The 18,468-nt window shown below is 35.7% G+C and overlaps 1 protein-coding gene across 1 annotated transcript; it reads right to left on the bottom strand.

Moving 5' to 3' along the window:
* Window positions 1-5,043: 5,043 nt before the first annotated feature.
* Window positions 5,044-9,255, bottom strand: LOC133518200 (uncharacterized). Its single transcript, XM_061851827.1, has one exon. It carries the CDS (start codon window positions 9,253-9,255, stop codon window positions 5,044-5,046), a length of 4,212 nt encoding a protein of 1,403 aa, XP_061707811.1.
* Window positions 9,256-18,468: the final 9,213 nt, after the last annotated feature.

Genomic DNA, 18,468 nt, shown 5'->3' with positions numbered 1-18,468 from the left:
GTCACGGATGTTGAGAATTAGATGAAATTGTTTGTTTTTTGACGGAAGTGTACATCATTGAAATTGAGAATTATATAATGCGAATGTGCGACTGGTCAATTCTGTATGACTAATTGCTAAAGATTTGACTATGGCGGTCGCGAGAACGCGACGGATGTTTTTTTTTTTTAGTCAAAATAAGATGACTAATCTTTTCTTTGATTGTTCATAAATTATATCCTAACGTGACATTGCAAGTAATATTAACAGTATTCAGTACGATGACGAGAATGCAACTGGTTATGGATGGAATGATAATAAAAAAAAAGTAATTTGTAGCTTATATTGATTTTTAATTCCAACAAGCATACCTATGTATTGATTAAACGGAGATACAGAATCACAATAGTGACTTGTGAGAGCTGTGAGTAAAATATGAAAAAAACGTAACGTTTGTAGCGAACGTTCGTTCTCTTGAAATGGTTCATATATTAATTTATTTCTTTATATGGATGAAATTAAAATAACCCTGAGCATAGGCCTCAAATTTTGGAGAGGTGAATCAAACGAAAGATGAATTAGTGAAATTACACTCTTATGACGATAAGAATTATAGATTTTTATCGACGCTGGCAGTTTCACGACTGTTGTGTGTGTATGTGTGTGTGGAGATATAGCTACGCGATTTTTTTAGATATAGAATTTACAGTGGCCTTGTGAGAAGAGAATATAAAGTATAAGTGGGTAAAATGTAAGACAGCGTCTTGATTACAAGTTAGATCGAAATTAAGTTTGATCTCTGTTGAATTCTATAACACAGAGTATCAAATATATTATTTTGTGAAATAAAGTAAAAAAAAAAAGTATATCAAAACCTAATGGTTTACATCTACCTAATGGTAGATACTATTATTAGATGGTAAAATGAAAAGAGAAATAAGTTATACATAGAAAACATATTGTATGTCTGTGAGCACTGTCCGATTGAAATGGTTAATACTATTAATAGATGCTAAAATGAAAAGAGAGACAAGTTATACATAGAGAACAGATACTGTATGTCTGTGACTATTGTTCGATTGAAATGTGTGTTAAAATAAATATTTTTTATAAAAATGTTTTGTTAGAATTTGGGGAAGTTTTTCTCTTTTTCTAGGAAAAAACATTTGTTTGAATTTCGGGTGTTGAGCCAGATGAAAAACGTAATTGAACATGAATGCGTTTAATGCTTGAACATTGATTAAGGCTCTTGAGTTTGATATAATGATCCAAAACTGAACTGCAGGAATTTAAACCGTCGTGAGTAATGATATAGTAGTAAGTACGTAAAGTGACTGAGTTCTAACACAGATCGAGGTTTTCTTTCTTTCTTTCGAGTAAAGAGATTTGCCTTTAAGCAGGAAATTGAAAAGTATCGAGGTACTTAGGTAGGTAAGCAGAAGCCGGTATCTAATGATTGGTGTCGAATTATTCTTAAAGTGACTAGAGAGAAAGATTTTAAAAGTTTATACGAGATTGATAAATATAACAGAAATTAATTGTCATTTGACGGGATAAAGAGATTTATAATGGATAGACCAGAGCAGTGTGAGTAGTCTTTTTGAGAGGTGGATAAAATACAAAGTGAAAATAGAATAGAAATATTTTATTGACAAACTGTGTACAGGTGATGTCATTACAGACTAAAGTATCAAGTTACCCAGTTTGGGCAAGAAATTAACCACAAGCTAGTGTCATTTTTATAAATGAGTTCTGGGTTTTCTTAATGCAACCGATAATTAAGATACGAAACAGTATTGCAAAAGTTTGCTGTAGTTTGTTAGCTTACTTATAGTAGAACAATTCGTGATCTCTTGTGAGTCAATAGTGAAATGAGAAACAAAAAACGTAGATAATGACATAAACAGTAAAAAGAGAGGCGACAAGATAGAGATAGAATAGAAGATTTGAAAATATGATGCCTGGGATAAATGTAACGCATATGTTCGAACAATAGAATAACTAATAAATAAGTGTTGAACGTAGTAAAAGAAAGGAATTCTTGAAATTATTGAAAATAGTCAATAACAATAGAGTAGAGAGATTGGGTATGTTATAACATACAGCCGTTTCTTTATAATTGATATCGAGAGGAATATGGAACAAATTAGAAGTATAGAAAGATGATTGTATCTTATCAAATAATTAAAAGACATGACACGATTGACTGGCTCGAGTTAGCTGATGATCAGGAGTTTATCAAACGAAGTGGATGCTAATAAACCTATCCACGTTTAGTTAAGCTTTTGTAAATATTATTTTGGATAAATAGTATACACGTCGCTTTATTGATGTAAAAATAAACTTTTGTTCAATTTAATCCACTCAGAACAACATAGTTGACTAAATGAGTACTTATACGCAGTCTTGACGAAAGATACATGTGTTAGAGTTGTAGCTCCTTTTTAGTATTCAACAAGCTAAATGTGATAATATTAAAAATAGTAAAATGAAATTGTGATAACATTTGACATCTTATATTGGCTATGGATGTTTAGTGTTTTTTGACTGAACTTTTGAGTCGCAAACTTTTGTGACAGCGAGTTTGTGATCAGTATTAGAAGAAATATCTTTATATATATGTGAAATTTTAGTTAATATTTTAGATTATAAATTAGTTCATATTGCATTTTGAGATATGGTACAGACATTAGACATTAGAGACATTGTTGTATGAGTATATTTTATGCACACGAAGTTCTAACTATCATAATTTTGAAGTAACTTTAATGATCATCGAATAAAAAGGTGTTAAATGTATAGAAATGCATTAAATAAAAGATCAGAGGTAATTAGCATGGACTAAATGAGATATTCCGTTGAATAAAACTAATGAATGCAGGTGGATGCATAATGTTGAAGTGATAAGTGCTAACAAATAAACAGTAACAGGATAGTACCTGTATAAGTATATGTATACCTACCTATGGAGATTACCAAAATACCAAATGTTATAGTATAATAAATGTGTTTTACTGTACGACTTAAATAAAGAACAAATATAGTATATAGAGTAGACTTCAGACAGTACAAGGGCATCTCGGGTAAACATATTTTGAGTAATCGAGATTGTAAAGTAAACAGCAGATCGAACATATTGCAAACGATTTGTTGTATCCATGGGATTTGTGACAAAGGCTAACAAGTGAACAAAAAAGTAAGCACTTGAGTGTAGATGATGGCAATTGCCCTAAATATAGATTACGTAGGGAAACAGGGAAGATAAAGGAGCAATTATTCAGACAGATCAATAGAGAGACGAATATTTTGTTTGCAGATTGAATGGTGATTATCTAGAATTGGTTGGAAGTTATATTTACATAATTAACGTTTTAAACTTAGCAAACGCGGTGTTCAGTTCGAACGATTCAATATAAGTTGTACTTGTAGTACCTATGCGAGTATGCGTTGTAGTCGTAACAGCATCAGTTAGTAGCGACGTTAAAGTTAGATAATTACGACAGGACAGATAAGATAATTGAGTTGAACGCAAACGTACATGGTCATATTTCACAAGTTGAAAGTATAAAAATATGATACAGATATCCAGAAAACGTTTTAACCTGCTACGTAGTTCCCGAAATTCAAAAGTGGAAGTAGTAAAAAAACGATGTATAATTTATTAAAAAAAAAACGCATGAAAAAGAGATGTGCAGTGCATAGACGATAGAGATTTGACGTATCTGTAGAGTTATTAGTAGCGTTACAAGGTAAATACGCAATAAAGGTAAGTACAAAAATTTGAACATTGTTACAGGTGACAAGTTCCAATTATACGTTTATATAAGTTTGGCACTTCACGTGCATATATGGATCCAGAGACATAATATTGTACATGTATAAAATTTCAACTGAACTTAATAGTTTTGAGCTGAACACAGGACTAATCACCATTAAGATTGTCACATTCAGAGTTAAAACCATTTAGGGGTTAAATATTATATCTTAGCTGTTACTAAGTTACGTAACGATTAATACGTGAATGGAGTAAGATGAAGTCTACATTAACGCAGTGTATACAATATTGGGTCAAGAAAGGTTTGATTGTTAAATGTAGAAATGAAAAAGATAGTGCTGAAGTCGAACCACTTTTAACTGTAAAACAATGGGTATTGAATTAAATCAAAGACAAGTTTTAACGGACAGAAGTAATGTTTGGTTGTTTGAGATAACAAAACAAACTTTATACATAATAAAAACTGAACTTTGTTTTTTTTAGTTATTATACGAAATTAACAACAGGTATTAAGATTTTTCATTGACGTAGCAAAATGCTAATGTCACAGCATAGTAGTAAGTTATATGAACAAGGCGAAACAGAAGACCGAATGTCATGATATTATTTTCATGTAGAGATACATTATAATTTTATTTAACACATTTCCTGATTATGTAAATGTATCAATTGTGATAAGTTAAGTTTCAATTTACTTCATTGGAAACTGTTTTGACGCTTTCAATAATTTTTGACGGTTGGTGTAAGATTAAAATGGATCTAGCTTTTAGTGAGAAGGTTCGTGCGCCGGAGTCATGCACGAAGTTGGATGGCCGAATGTCATGATTTATATATGTTCACATTTAAGATAGCAGTTAAATAATAATTGGACTGTGACAACATTGTTATGTTGCCCCGATTGATACAGGGGTGGTTGGGAAAATAACGTTATGCTGTTGGCAACACGGTAGTTTTAGCAAGTGGTGGGGACACGGTAAATGTTGGACAGGCTCGTGCACTTGGATTGGGGAAGTCAAAGAGACGACATATTGATGGTAACGGGTTGAGCAAAGTAAAGAGGAACTTCCATTGTATAATTAGAGCAATGGGACATATTTATAATATTGTAAGACTTGGCACCTCTGCCTTTGCTCATTTTGACATTTATTGGACCCGCAAAATCCGTTCCGGTGATTAGGAATGGTCTGCATCGTCTGACTCTGGAATCGGGTAAATCTCCCATTTTTTGCTCTTTGTTCTTCGCATTCTGTCTTATACATGTAACACACTCCCGTACAAAACGTTTAACGCTATTTGCTGCGTTTATCAGCCAATATTTGCCTCGTAAGTATGTAATCATCATTTGCGGAGGACCGTGTAGTGTTTTGGCATGAGCTTCTCTCAATATTAACGGAAGTAATACATTGTTTTTTTGAAATAATTATCGGGTGTTTTCGTATGAATTCCATATCGGCGTGCTTCAATCTACCGCCGACTCTTAGGATGCTCTTATCGTCAAGAAAAGGTGATAAAGCTAGGAGATTGCTTTTAGATTTTAAGTTTCTGTCTCTTTTCAGGTCTTCTATCTCTTCCGAAAATTCTACTTCTTGTGACATCCTAATACATATAGTAAGTGCAGCGTTTCTTTCTTCGTATGTCAGGTAAGAAGGTAAGTTCCTTTTCTCTTTGTCTATAATTCTTAGCCAGCGTCTACAGTATGCAATAACACGTGTAAGTTTCTCCAGTGACGAAAACTTCTTCAATAAGGTAAGTTGTTCTTCATTCTCATTGGTTACTACCATAGTTACTATATTCTTTCTCTTTTCTATTGCTGTATCTAGTGGAGTTCCTTTTTCTAATCTTATTTCTTTCTCTTTCAGCATTGCAGATCCGTTCCACCATATCTCTGTGGACATTAGTTTGGAAGGCATCACTCCTCTTGAAGCAGGATCAGCAGGATTTTGCTTAGTGTTTACATAGAACCAGTGATTAGCATCGAGTATCTGCGTGATTTCTATGACTCTATTCTTTACAAAAGGCTTCCATTTCATTGGATCTCCGTGTATCCAAGCCAAAGTCACTTGACTATCTGAATAAGCGTATACGTTGTCAAGTTGCACATCTAGTGACTCAGCTACTTGTTTCAAAAGATTACTCAATAATGTAGCAGCCAGTAATTCCAAACGGGGTAAGGAAACTTTTCTAATCGGCGAGATTTTTGTTTTTGCTGTCACGAGGGATACTTTAATTTCTCCTTCTTCGTCTATAACTCTCGAGTATATAACTGCCGCATAAGCTAATGCTGAAGCGTCTGCATATCCATGAAGTTCAAGAGTTGATTTACTCGAAGTGTGCATCCATCGATCTAAGCTGACACCTTTCAAAGCTGGCAGTTCTCTCTTATACTGTGACCACTCTTTTTGTAGTTCTGCCGGAAGTTCTTCATCCCACGAAATGCCTTTTTTCCACAAAACTTGCATAAATATCTTTGCTAGTATGACACTTGGAGCGATCCATCCCATTGGGTCGAATATTGATGCTATCTCAGATAAAACGCTTCTTTTAGTCATAGGTGTGTCATGGGAATCTTTGATATGATTAGGTATGAACAACTTATCTTCCTTAACTTCCCATATTATACCTAATGTTTTCACGCTCTCTTTGCGTTTTATTTCGACTGTCTGCGTTTCTTCTCTCTTTTCTTGCTTGTCTAATGCTGTCATAAACTCTTCGCTATTCGAACACCACTTCTTTAGTGTGAATCCTCCAGAAATTAAAATCTGTGTAACTTGTTTTTGAATTTCTATAGCCTCTTTTTCTTCGTCTGTACCTGAGAGCAAATCATCCATATAGAAATCTCGTAGTATCATCTTCTGAGCTTCTGGGTAGTCCGATCCTTCATCCTTTGCTGTTTGCCTTAAAGTTTTTATTGCCAGATAAGGCGCACAGGATGTTCCGAATGTAACAGTTAAGAGTTTGAAGTCTTCAATGGGTCCCTTTGGATCTGGTCTCCATACAATTCTCTGGTAATTTGTGTGTTCATCTTTTACTCGTATCTGTCTATACATCTTCTCCACGTCGGCAACAAATGCTATCTTGTATGTTCTCCATCTAATGAGAATGACTCGTAGATCTTCTAACAATGGGGGTCCGATTAATAACTCGTCATTCAAGGATACCCCGTTGCTTCCCTTGCATGAAGCATCATAGACTACCCTTAATTTGCTCGTTTCTCGCTCCAATTTAATCACAGCGTGATGGGGGAGCCACACGCCATTTTCTTCTTCATCTTTGGTTTCTATTTTCTTCATGTGGTTTAGCGTCATGTACTCTTCTAGAACTTTGTTGTATTCTTCTAATAGGTGAGGTTTACTTTTAAGTCTGTTCTCTGTAGACTTCCAGCGCTTCAGTGCAATCTCTCGGCTGTTAGATGGAAGAACTGGTGGCTCGTGTTTCATTGGCAGATCTACTATGTAACGTCCGTCTTCGTCTCTAGTGGTAGTTTTCTCATATATTTCTTCTACTTTGATCTCTTCTGCTGTTAGCTTGTGTTTCTCTTCATCCATTGTCTCTAGCTCCCAGAATCTCTTTAGCATATAATTTAACTCGACATTTAAATGCATACTAATGAATGGTTTCTCTTCTCGCTCTCGTTCTATTCCGACTGTGACTTTTCCTGATATTATCCATCCCAAATGGGTTTGTAAAGCTATGGGAGAGCCTGGAACGCCTTTGATCAGACCAGGCTGTATCATCTCGTTGTAAACTTCTACTCCCAATAGAATATCTATAGAACTTGGTTGGTGGTAAGTCGGATCGGCTAGTTGTAAATCTCTTAGATGAACCCAGTTATCGATAGTAAGTTTCTCTGAAGGCATGATGTTTGTGACTCGCTTTACTATGTAAGTTGTTATACTCATTTTCTTTTCAGGATTAAGACGTGATGAAATCTCGATATCAGCAGCAAATCGGATGGGTGTGTTCATCTTATCAAGACCCGATACATTTCCGTTCACGCGCTTTCTCTTAAGGCCCATAGTTTGAGCTGCAGACTCGTTCAGGAAAGACTCTTGAGAACATGGGTCTAACAAGGCTCTTAATACGAATTCTCTTCCTTGGTGGTTCGTCACGTTAATTTGGGCTGTAGATAACAATCCTGTCATGCTTCCTGTTGTTAGATGGGCAACTATCTCTCTCTTATTTCTCGTGTCTTGCTTGGGTTCTTGTTTAGAGTCTTTCTCTCGATTGCATTCTTTGTTTTCTCTCTCTTGTTTTGTTTCTTCTTTGTGCTCTTTCTCTTTGGATTGGTACGTATTGTTGTGCAACAGTGTGTGATGTCTTCTTCCGCACTTTTGACATGAGAACTTGCTTTTACAGAATCGGACAGCATGACCATGGATGAGGCAGTTAAAGCAGAGTTGCTGGTTTTGAATGAACTCTGTTTTCTTTTCAAGTGTAAGCTCTTGGAACTCTTTGCATTGATTCAAGTAATGGTTCTGCTTACAAAATCCACACTTGATGGCTGGTGACACGTGAAATGACTTAGACTCGACAGTGAAGTTATTTTCTCTCTGGGTGCTTCGGTAGGTACTCTTCATGTTCATGTTCGTTGTTTGGCTAGGTTGCATCATCTCTAAAACTCGGAATCTCTTTTCTAAGAACTTTTGGAACATGACCATGTTAGGTAACTCTGTGAGGTTCAGATTACTTGCTTCTTCTTCCCACTCTTTATGTGTTTCAGCGTCTAACTTCTCAACAATGATGTATATAATAAGTGTATCCCATGAACTTGTATTAATGTTTTGTACTTTCAACTTGTTAAGACACTCCATAGTTGTATCTAATATCTCTCGAATCGCTTTAGCAGTGCCCGCGTGAATTTTCTTTTGATTCATCAACTTGCTTAAGATTGAATTAATAATGACTCTCTTGTTGTTATACCTGTTCTGTAGCGTGAGCCATGCCAATTCGTAGTTTGTTTCAGTGACAGCTAGATGATCCAATAGTTGGGCAGGTTCTCCAGACAAGTAGCTTTTTAAATAATGCAACTTTTGAACACTGCTCAAGTTCTGTTTGTTGTGAATGAGTGACGTAAACATATCGTAAAACGAAGTCCAATCTTGGTAGTTACCGGTAAACTTCGCTATATCTATTTTCGGTAGCTTCACATCATCACTGTTGGTGCTTGGTGTTGGATTAGTGCTGCTCGTGCACGGCGTAGTACCCTCTAGCATGTCCGTCATCTCTGCTTTCAAATCAATGAACATTTCCTCGCACGCTGAATACACATCTTCTTTGAAATATTCGTATTTCGCTTTGTCTGAAGGTGTTGATATTTTTATCAAGGCTCGATTATTTGCTACGAACTGACTAAAATAATTTTCTATGGATTCTTTTCGTGTCTTGATGTACCCTCTTGTTAATCTCGCTTTTGGTGTTTTCTTGAAGTTCGCTTGCGCTTTGAGAATTAATTCACAAATATTTTCTTGCTCAGCTATTAATCCCGGTAATTCTTGAGACATTTTGAGATATTATTCTTGAAAATTAATAAAATTCACAGCGAAATCTTGATTGTTTTGTTTGACGTGAAAAAATCTTGACGTGATTCTATTTCCGAAATCTTATTTTTCCAAATCCATAAAACCCAATCTAGTAAATATAACTGATTTAAAGCGGCGAATTTTCTGCGTTGACTCGTAGGCTTGTAAATATAACTTATTTATTTAATCTTCTCGAAATCTTGAATTTTAATTTTGTAATTTTGTTGACAATTTTGACATTTGGTTTCTGAAATTACTTCTAGATGCTGTTTATCACTGACCCTTTACTTTGATTTTAGACTCTACACTACTGTACTTTAAGATCACTTTCGAATGCACTGTCTTTGTCACTTAAGTCACTTCGCTTCTACAGTTCGAAGGACCAATTTGTTTGAATAAGTTGCTACGTTACCAATCATTTATTTTGAAATGTGACAGTTTCTTATATAGATTCTATGATAAACTAGCATTACCTAGTTTGCGTCTGGAACAGCGCCATCTACCAGGAAATTGGGACAACAAACTAAACAGTAGGCCTAATTTGCAATTATTTTTATTTTTAAATGGGGAATTTAATTTAATTTAATTTACTAACACAGTCTTGTAGACAAAAATATGGATACTTGGTGTCTGAATAAAAAAAAAAAAAATGAAGGTTGAAGTAAGATGTGAATATAATAGTCGCATAATAATAATTTAAGTTTAATCAAACTAGTCGACCTGTCATAAATTTACAGCGCCAGGAGCGCTTTAAATACTACCCATCAATACAACTATTCCCGCTATTAAATAAAATGTGATCGATCAATCAAAGTTTTGATTGCTTAATACTCGTAACATTTTATGATTTAAACCTTGCGGTATTCGTTATCAGCATGCTCTCTGTACAAACTCTTAACTGTCCATCGGTGGACCTTATGCTTTTGCAATAAGGTCCACCAATGGACAGTGTTAACAGTGTGGGCGATGGTATAGTTGAGTCGCTCGTGGCACAATTCTGGTGGGTACATTTTTGAGCTTTAGTCCAGTTCGTCGCCGAAAACTGTCACCCTTCATACACAACACAAAACAACCGTAACTGCCATTCGAAATGCAATTCAAATTTGGAACTTTCTGCGGCAGAATACTAATTAACAATTGAAGAAGTTTTGGAATGTCATAACAGTCGCCATGCGTGGTAATAGTGGTCATATAAAGGTCGCATTAAAGTGTTAACGAGGTAAGTTCGGGCGTGAACGATGTATCATCTCGAGGGTTACCCTTGAAATATATATTGTTTCATTATCTACCTTACAGATAGATAAAGCATCCCAGAGTGGATTCACTGATATTTATGATTGGGAAGAATAATTTGATTGAAGAATAGAAAAAAATATTTTTGACTTAAAAATATTTAAAAAACGGTCCAACGCCACGCAACTAAAATCACCCGTAAACACATACACAACAATGAAATACAATATAAATACACGGCAGAATCAAGTTTTAGACCAGCACTAATCACGATATTTAATCTTCATAAAAAAAATGCATATAAAAATTACTTTTATCTGATGTTAGTTATATTGTTGAAACAAGTTATTTGCTTGCTGACAAACATAAAATTTAGACAAATTTTAAATTGGGAACGTGATTTCTTGGTCACTCGAGTGTCATTTCTGGTAAAAAAATGGTTTACCCACACACTCACAACCAGTGATCGGAACTATGGGAGTAAAAATTTAACAAAACTTGTTAAGCGGACATAAAATAGTGCATACAGCCCTAAAAATATTCATGTCCATAGGGATAGGAATAGTATAGTACTTACAGCCATAAAAATATTTACATTCATAGATATTCGAATATGTTTAAGGCTATAAGCACTCTTTTTACGTCCGCTTGATAAGTTTTGTTAAAGTTTTACTCCCATAGTTCCGATCACTGCTCGCAACTGTCAATTTGCCTACTATAATTACCTAGTCTATTATACCTAATGTTACACTGAGATAAGATCATTTCCAATAGATCTCAAGGTACGATACAATAGAATACAATACAATACCAATATTGACGACCAGTCTGGCCTAGTATAGTGACCCTGGCTATGAAGCCGATGCTTCTGGGTTCGAATACCGGTAAGGGCATTTAATTGTGTGCTGAGCACAGATATTTGTTCCTGAGTCATGGGTGTTTTTATGTATTTAAGTATTTATAAATATTTATATATTACATATATCGTTGTCTGAGTACCCACAACACAAGCCTTCTTGAGCTTACCGTGGGACTTATCTGTGTAAGAATGTCCTATAATATTTATTTATTTATTATTATTTAGTTATAATCTTTCTTGCTCACCAATATGATAAATAACATGACATACAAATTAAGCACATAACTTAAACTATGGTAGACAACAGGCGCAGGGGGTCCTGTTGGGTACCTAACCATGTAAAATGACAATAGGCCTTGAAAGCCTCAAGGTACCTATTATGCAAGGTACCTAACCGTGCTAAATGCCGATAGGCCTTGAAAGCCTCAAGGTACCTATTATGCCAGGTACCTAACCGTGCTAAATGCCGATAGCCCTTGAAAGCCTCAAGGTACCTATTATGCCAGGTACCTAACCGTGCTAAATGCCGATAGGCCTTGAAAGCCTCAAGGTACCTATTATGCCAGGTACCTAACCGTGCTAAATGCCGATAGGCCTTGAAAGCCTCAACGTACCTATTATGCCAGGTACCTAACCGTGCTAAATGCCGATAGGCCTTGAAAGCCTTAAGGTACCTTTTATGCCAGGTACCTAACCGTGCTAAATGCCGATAGGCCTTGAAAGCCTCAACGTACCTATTATGCCAGGTACCTAACCGTGCAAATGTTGTCGACATATTAATACACCCCTCGGTTAATGTGCGATCACCGCAACTACGGGATCGCATTACGCATGCATGAGCCACGAAAATAATCGGCCCAATTTACTCTCTGATTTACATTTAAATAAGGGGAACGGTGATAGTTTTATGCGATAGTGCTAAGGTGAAATAATTTGAATTAATTATCTTGTTATTATTTACTACAACGAGACGTAAAATTATATTTTGGTTCCGTCACCATGAGGACAATGCCGTCCTCGAAACGTCGGAGGTTTATTAAAAACATAATTTTACGCGATTAAGTCCCATTGTAGTGAATAATTATCAGTAAAAATCGTGAAAGTTTAAATTGGTAATTATTTTGTAATAAAACAAAAAACATTTTCTAAAAGTCTGTCGTGTTTTGACTTGTTTTTAGTGGTAATATTGAATTGGAATTTGGTAAACTTACATTGAGTTTGATTAGATAACTATGTACTCTACATAACAATAATCGTTTAGTATACTTATATTTATATTCAATTTGATTATGAGTCGATTTTTTCGCGATTTCTATGTTGGTCCCATAGTAAAAGTAACTCAGTATGACCTATATATTCACCCTGTAAATTATTGCAGGTAATTAAATAAACAACTTATATTTTTATGAGAAACTTGTATTTGTCATGCTTCAATTTAATTTCGTGCAAGGACATTATCTTCTTCTTCCTCGCATTGTCCCGGCATTTTGCCACGGCTCATGGGAGCCTGGGGTCCGCTTGACAACTAATCCCAAGATTTGGCGTAGGCACTAGTTTTTACGAATGCGACTGCCATCTGACCTTCCAACCCAGAGGGTAAACTAGGCCTTGTTAAAGTGCAAGAACATTATAAATAATAAATATTATAGGGACATTCTTACACAAATTGACCATGTCCCACGGTAAGTTCAAGAAGGCTTGTGTTGTGGGTACTCAGACAACGATATATATAATATATACAAATGCTATAACATCCATGACTCCGGAACAAATATCTGAGCTCATCACACAAATAAATGTCACTATCGGGATTCGAACCCAGGGCCATCGGCTTCATAGGCAGGGTCACAACCTACTAGATCAGATCGGTCATCTAAATAAATAATAATTCATTATATACCTCATAAATCAAAGAACTGATTGATATTTTATTTTATTTCTTGGGAAAACTTACAGCTAAAGCTAATGTAACAAAATAGGTTTCGGAATAAAAACAGTACGCCAATTACAAGTTTCCACAGGTAGAAACTGCATAAAGTACATTACGTGCGAAATTGCAGAAAAAATAATAACTATTATGCTTATAACTATGTGGCTTGACAGTGAGACTGAGTTAAACATTTAACGAGAAGAACAAAAGATAAATAAATAAGATGGAATTGCATAAGTGTTAACAGTGGGAGAAATCTTGGCTCATTAGTTTGCGAATTGAACTAAAGCTATCACAGAATAGATCGATGTGATCGTGATATTTACACAGCTGATTAAAGGACTTAGCAGCTCTTAGAAGAAATGAGTTATTCCTATAATTAGTATGAACGAGGGGAATATGAAAACGTTCGTTTGGTGCGAGAGGACAGGCGTGAGTGCTGATTATTAAAGCTTAGTTTGGCATAAAGCGATTCAACGCGTATGTATTGCATTATAACCTGCCAACATGTCGTGTATGACATCAAAGCACGGAATTAGTAACAGTTGATTTGGCTTCATTCGATAATAAGTGTGATTATCCGGGGTTTATATATATATATTTGACGACCGGTTTGGCCTAGTGGGTAGTGACCCTGCCTACGAAGCTGATGGTCCCGGGTTCAAATCCTGGTAAGGGCATTATTCGTGTGATGAGCATGGATATTTGTTCCCGAGTCATGGGTGTTTTCTATGTATTTAAGTATTTATAAATATTTATATACTTATTATATATATCGTTGTCTAAGTACAACCCTCAACACAAGCCTTATTGAGCTCATGGGAGCCTGGGGTCCGCTTGACAACTAATCCCAAGATTTGGCGTAGGCACTAGTTTTTACGAAAGCGACTGCCATCTGACCTTCCAACCCAGAGGGTAAACTAAGCCTGGTTGGGATTAGTCCGATTTCCTCACGATGTTTTCCTTCACCGAAAAGCGACTGGTAAATATCAAATGATATTTCGTACATAAATTCCGAAAAACTCATTGGTACGAGCCGGGATTGAACCCGCGACCTCCGGATTGCAAGTCGCACGCTCTTATCGCTAGGCCACCAGCGCTATTTAATTAATAAATACTTTAAATTAATACTTTTATCAATTAATTAAATCAATTAATAAAAAGTATTCAAAGAAAAAAAAATGAGACAAGACAGCGACAGCTAAGGTGGTGTGGACATGTCCTCCGTATGGATGACCGCCGGTTGCCCAAAACCGTATTCTACTCTGAATTGGTGGAAGGCAAACGCAAGCACGGCGGTCAGCATCTGCGTTACAAGGACGTGCTCAAACGACACCTGAATGCTTGCAACATCAACCCTGAGCGCTGGGAGGAGCTTGCTGCAGACAGAGCATCTTGGCGGTCCACCATTTTTAACCACATCAAATCGTTTGAGGAAAACCGCCTCAATGCCTTAGATACCAAACGCCAACAACGTAAAGAGAGCCCGAAGCCCTCTTACACGTATACATACAACGCGTCTGGTCAACTATATTGTAACACCTGCAAAAGAGTCTTTAAGACCAAGTTCGGCCTGGCCAGCCACATTAGGGCCCATAATCGGCGTAATCCGTAATTGCTGAGGTCGCCGTCATCGAAATCGATGAGGAGGACTATATATAAGTGACAGTTTGAAAATGATAAATGAATAGATTTTTGACTTATTTAACGCTAAGTAGGTAAATAATGCCACATGTAAAATAGGTAGAAGTAAGTTTAGCTTACCTACTTTTCTATAATAGACTGTAATAATAGACAGATTTTTTTTTAATTTCCACTTTTAAGAGCAATTCCTAGCTGAGCAACTTTTCAAATCTCGAATTTTTGAAGCTATGTTTCTGTCGCGCTGCGGTGGGCGGGAGCGGGAGCTATCTAAGTGTGAGTGCGCGCACACAGACGCGAGACTCGAACGCTCGCTCATTGCGCGCCGTTCCGTCGACATCGCCCGCGAGGCGGACGGAATTTATCCTGCGCTGCCCGACCGACGCAAGTTGTTTTTGTTGTTATCACATAATATTGTTTTTATTATACTGTATCTATTAATTACTATATAGGTAAGAGAAAAAAAAGAATGATGTCCCTGCTTCGGTCGTCGTCGTACAGTCAAGTGCAAAAATATGTATCGAAAGAATCGTCTCATAAATATGGTACTACGCTCTTATTACACTGGAATATTTTTTATATATCGGGACATATTTTTGAGTAAGATGTGTACACCCATATTTTTACACTTAACTGTACCTATCCGTATCAGTAAGTTGGGAGTGATCATGGTGTGTTGTGAAATTTTGTAAGTAGGTGTAAATATATGTTTAAACTACAATCTATTTAACTTGTAGTACGATGGGGCTAAACTTGATGACAATGACAATCTGGGTAATGCCGGACAATTTTGGGACCAATTGAGAGGACTCGTGAAAAAATGTTTTTTCGAGATCTCAGCACGTGACAGATTCTTGAAGTACGGAGCGAATCGTTAAATAATAACCGTAGATTCGGCCTGAATTTTGGTAATCTTCAATATAGAACGGTTACGGTAACGAGTGTTTTGCCATCAAGGGAGAACATCGAATGGTGAAAAAAAGTTGCTTCTAATGGAAAGAGAATAAGGTATCACAAAGAAATAGGTCCGGTGTCTACCCTTATCCATTGTATATAAATTACATTACAGCCACCAATAATTACAAACTTAAAAGTTGTCAACGAAAGTTTTTTTTTCGTATTTTTGTATCCGATCTTAACCCTGATACAAAAATTGGTAAAATTGTAGCTCTCAAACTTTGATACCTATGTCATAACTCATAAGGTAATTTGATAAGTAAACAATGTGCTAAGAAACCTCTTATTGTAAGATTTACTCGAAGTAATAAAATAAGAAAAACCACTAAAATAATTGATAGGTTTCGAAGTTTTGACAATTTAAGATCTCGTGAACTGTACAGGTTTAGTGAAAGTGTAAATGTATTGTTAATTGAAAGGAATGTACTGGAATATATTAAGTACTTAAGTAGGAGGGACAAAAATCAAAATAAAAAATAATCGTGCCCAATCATTTTTCATGAAGGTCGCAAAAAAAATAAGAATCAAACTTTAAAATCAAAAAGACTAAGTAGTTCTTTAAAAAGGTCAAGGTCACTGCGAGCCCATCTTGAAGTATGGAAAATAAGAAAAATTGCGATTTTATTGGTTTAATTTTGCAATTATGTATATAATATATAGTTGATATATTATATAATCTTTTTTTTTTTGTTAAAATGTAAGGATCGTATGTAAAGAGTAAAGTAAATATATAGGAAAAGAGAGCCCTCTTGAAGCATTTTAAGGAAACTAATTTCGAAGCCCTATCTCTATTTTATATCCGAAACTAGCTATGTATGTATGCGTGCACATCTACATATGCATCCGTATGTGTAGGTACTTTATTACGAAAAATTGCTCATTTGCTATCTATTTTACTCGATTTTGTTATAAAATTCAACATGTATCATCATCCCTATACAATATAAATACTCTTTATTGCACACCTCAATAAAAGAAAACAATACAAAAGAAAACAGAAACATAAGCACAGGTAAACAACATGCGGTCTTATCGCTAAAAAGCGATCTTTTCCAGGCAACCTTTGGGTTTGTCAGTAAGTAAGTGTACATACACATACAACTGGATGGTACTGGATAAAAATAATGGTACGAAAGTGTGATCAAGAAAATAATAAATGTGATAATTAAGTAGGTCAGTAGGTAAATTGAAGAAAATTTAAAGTTTGACAATCACTGCTGTTTTAAATAGGTAAAGATCGGATTGTTTCTTTCCGATCTTTACCTGGATGGGTCACGATCGGATATCGGTCTACAGCAGTGCTAGGTCTGTTAACACAATTACAAAAACAAACACAGTTTCATCACAATACGCAAAATAAATTACAGGGCGAATTCAAATTCGCGAAATTTACCTTGCTCTCTGTGATTGCGCATAGCACAAGCCCGACTCCAACTTGCCAACATTAAAAAATAAAGCCAAATTAGGGAGAAACGAATGTCCTACGTTCTTCACCCGCATGAGGTATTTACCCAACATACCTTAATCGTTGAACCGCCGCATTTCAAAATGGCCCTTATTTTGATATCGGCTAGCCGTAATGTAATACGGCGGATTATACAATACGACTGCGATACTTATAAGTATATAAATCCCCTCGTCAATGTAATTGCATTAAATTTGCCATCTAGTGGCAAACATCAAAGTAGTTATCCTTTACTTGTGACGCACAAGTGTGAGCAATGTAAAATACTAAGTATATTTCTTAAAAAAATTGCCTTGTTTATTATGATTATACGTAGTAAAAGAACATGTGATTATTAAATTATAATCCGAAAAGTGGTCAAATCGCAAAATGCTGTCGTTTTATTTAAAATAATGAAATAATTAGACCAGTTACGAAAGTACCGGGAAATCCTGGTTCTTTAAAACAGTACCGGTTCTGCAATCCCTAATAAGGATGTTATGCCCATCACTATTTCTTCTGTGTACGTATATTTAGAAACTGTCTCCGCCTCCAATTCGTGCGATAAGGACAACTGCAGCCCGGACTGAAATTCACATGCAAAAAACTCAAAAATCGAGGTTTCGCTCTCGACTGTTTCCTCCTCCAAAACGCAATCAATCTTTATGAAATTTTGGAAACGGCAAGAGGAAGAAATAATCTATGCCGCTATGTTTTGATTTTTTGGATATTTTTTGTCATATTTGTATACTGTGCCTTTTTTTACAGCCAATTCAATTGAGCCGTTTTTGCGATTTTCGAGGCGCTGTATCTTTCTTCAAAATAAAATAATCCAAAAAAGCAAAACATAGCGGCACAGATATTGATGATATTGATCTTATTTGAAAAAATCACTGCTCTAGGTTAAGAATCCAGGGAGGAATCAGTCGAGAGCGTTTGTATGGAAAAATCGCAACTAGGAATTCCTCTTAAAGCTCCTTCCAGTAAACTAATTCGATAAATCGAACAATATCATGTCGCACTATAGCAATACTCACATGTATTCATTGTGCACATGCTGAATAGAGCCATCCATGTTCATTATAAAAGACATTTAATACATTAAAATGCTCACCGACAATTTCCAGTTTT

Source organism: Cydia pomonella, chromosome 5 (genome assembly GCF_033807575.1).
Source record: "Cydia pomonella isolate Wapato2018A chromosome 5, ilCydPomo1, whole genome shotgun sequence".
Classification (NCBI taxonomy): Eukaryota; Metazoa; Arthropoda; class Insecta; order Lepidoptera; family Tortricidae; genus Cydia; species Cydia pomonella.
Note: the sequence above shows the minus strand (reverse complement) of the source record. Positions and strands in the feature narration are given on the sequence as shown.

Excerpts from the sequence above, each read along its gene's own strand:
- LOC133518200 (XM_061851827.1), bottom strand. The coding sequence starts at position 9,255 with ATGTCTCAAGAATTACCGGGATTAATAGCTGAGCAAGAAAATATTTGT.